The sequence below is a fragment of the Eimeria acervulina genome, genomic scaffold (assembly GCF_000499425.1).
Source record: "Eimeria acervulina Houghton genomic scaffold, Eah_scaff1330, whole genome shotgun sequence".
Lineage (NCBI taxonomy): Eukaryota > Apicomplexa > Conoidasida > Eucoccidiorida > Eimeriidae > Eimeria > Eimeria acervulina.
In genome coordinates, this window is record NW_013550279.1 from 1 (window position 1) to 1,866 (window position 1,866).

Consider the following 1,866-nt stretch of genomic DNA (forward strand, 5'->3'; position numbering starts at 1 on the left):
TATATATATATATATATATATATGGTACAGGACATTCTATGGATAGTGTTTCCTTTGCATGTATGCCTGCTTACTTTATTCTTAAAATTACATTTTAGTTGTAAGTAAGTATTTATTATTTATTTATTTATTTGTTTGTTTGTTGTTGATATTTAGTGCCTGCGGACAGAAGAAGATTTGCGGTATTTCTGTGCGCCGCCCAAGTACAGACAGCTGAAAGATTTTCACGAATATTTCAACGGCAGCAAAAAGGCTCCAGTATTGACTTTGGTAATTGGAGGAAATCATGAGGCCCCCAATGTTTTACGAGAGTTGTAAGTTTAACTTGTGTTGATTTTTCTCTCTTTTGCGGTGTACGTACACCTGAAATATACCCATATATACATATGTACTAAAATACAGATACTCATACGAATTGGAGTGTATGTGCAGGTACTACGGAGGATGGCTCGCCCCAAATATATTTTATTTAGGGCATTCAGGAGTTGTTAATGTTGGAGGAATTCGAATTGCAGGGCTCTCAGGCATTTATGATAGACACCACTTCAACCTAGGCAAGGGTTTAGGGTTTAGGGTTTAGGGTTTAGGGTTTAGGGTTTGGGATTTATAAAGCTTTAGGGCTTTCTTTTCTGGGCGGTTTAGGGTTTAGGGTTTAGGGTTTGAGGTTAGCAGCATCCACTTCGGGGGTTTAGGCTTTAGACCTGGGGGGTTTTAGCGTTTAGGGCTTGGAGGGTTTGTGGCGAGGGTTTAGGGTTTAGGGTTTAGGGTTTGTGGTGTTTCGTTTTAGGGCACTTTGAGCGGCCTCCCTACGACAGCAACACCGCAAGAAGTGCGTATCATGTCCGTCAGTTTGAATTGTTGAAGCTGCACTGCGTAAGTGAAGAGAATAACAGAAAATAACGATAATTATGCTGTACTGTACATACACCTGAACGCTTTATGCAAAAGACCCTAAACCCTAAGCCCTAAAACCCCTATCAGGAGCCGTGGGCTGTTCAAATCGTGTGGAAGGGGTTTCAAAGAAACAGCCGCTGAAGAGTTTAGGGTTTAGGGTTTAGGGTTTAGCTGGTTAGGAAGGCCTTTCCTTTTTCTGTTCTGTATGAACGCCATGCCTTTGAGTTTCCGCAAATCGTAAGAAACTCGCTTGATGAGGGTTTAGGGTTTAGGGTTTAGGGTTTGCGTGCAGATAGAGGAGCCTGTGGATATAATGCTGAGCCATGATTGGCCAGAAGGTATTTATGAATACGGAGATAAAGAAATGCTTTTGCGGTGTAAACCTCATTTTCGTTCGGATGTACAAAATCGCTGTTTAGGAAGCCCTCCTTCTATGGCGCTTTTGAAAAGCATGAAGCCGTACGTACACCTGAAATTATAGAATATTAATGTTAAATTTATTTTTCATCTCGAATTATCACTTTATTTCCAGTGTTTCCTTTCGAATCTGCTCTTTATACCCTTTTTTCTAATACCTCAACATACACCTGAGACCTGAACATACACCTGAGACCTGAATAAATATTTCATTAGTCATATACAGAGTCGCGTAGAAGAAAATAAATACAGGAGTTTGCAATTAAATACAGCAACAACATCGTTCAGCTTGTGTATATTCAATGTTTACCATGTTTACATGTATGAATATGCTGTATGTTTGAATTCGCACACACACACATAGATATAAGTATATATATATAATATATATATATATATATATATATATATATTTATTTGCTCTTTTATATCACCTTGCGTGTATATGCCACCAAACGTGCATATATATATATATATATACATTACTATGTAAAACAAAAAAATATATTCAATATATATGCATATGTATATATATATATATATATATATATATAT

General features: G+C 37.3%; 1 protein-coding gene across 1 annotated transcript in view; it reads left to right on the forward strand.

The window, feature by feature from the left end:
• Positions 1-156: 156 nt before the first annotated feature.
• Positions 157-1,866, forward strand: part of EAH_00058560 (serine/threonine protein phosphatase, putative) — a gene marked incomplete at both ends in the record, with an annotated part of 2,042 nt that continues 332 nt past the window's right edge. The window contains 3 exons of the mRNA XM_013397272.1: positions 157-270; positions 788-844; positions 1,187-1,353. Of these exons, the coding sequence (XP_013252726.1) occupies positions 157-270; positions 788-844; positions 1,187-1,353 (338 nt within the window). The remainder of the gene's footprint in view (positions 271-787; positions 845-1,186; positions 1,354-1,866) is intronic.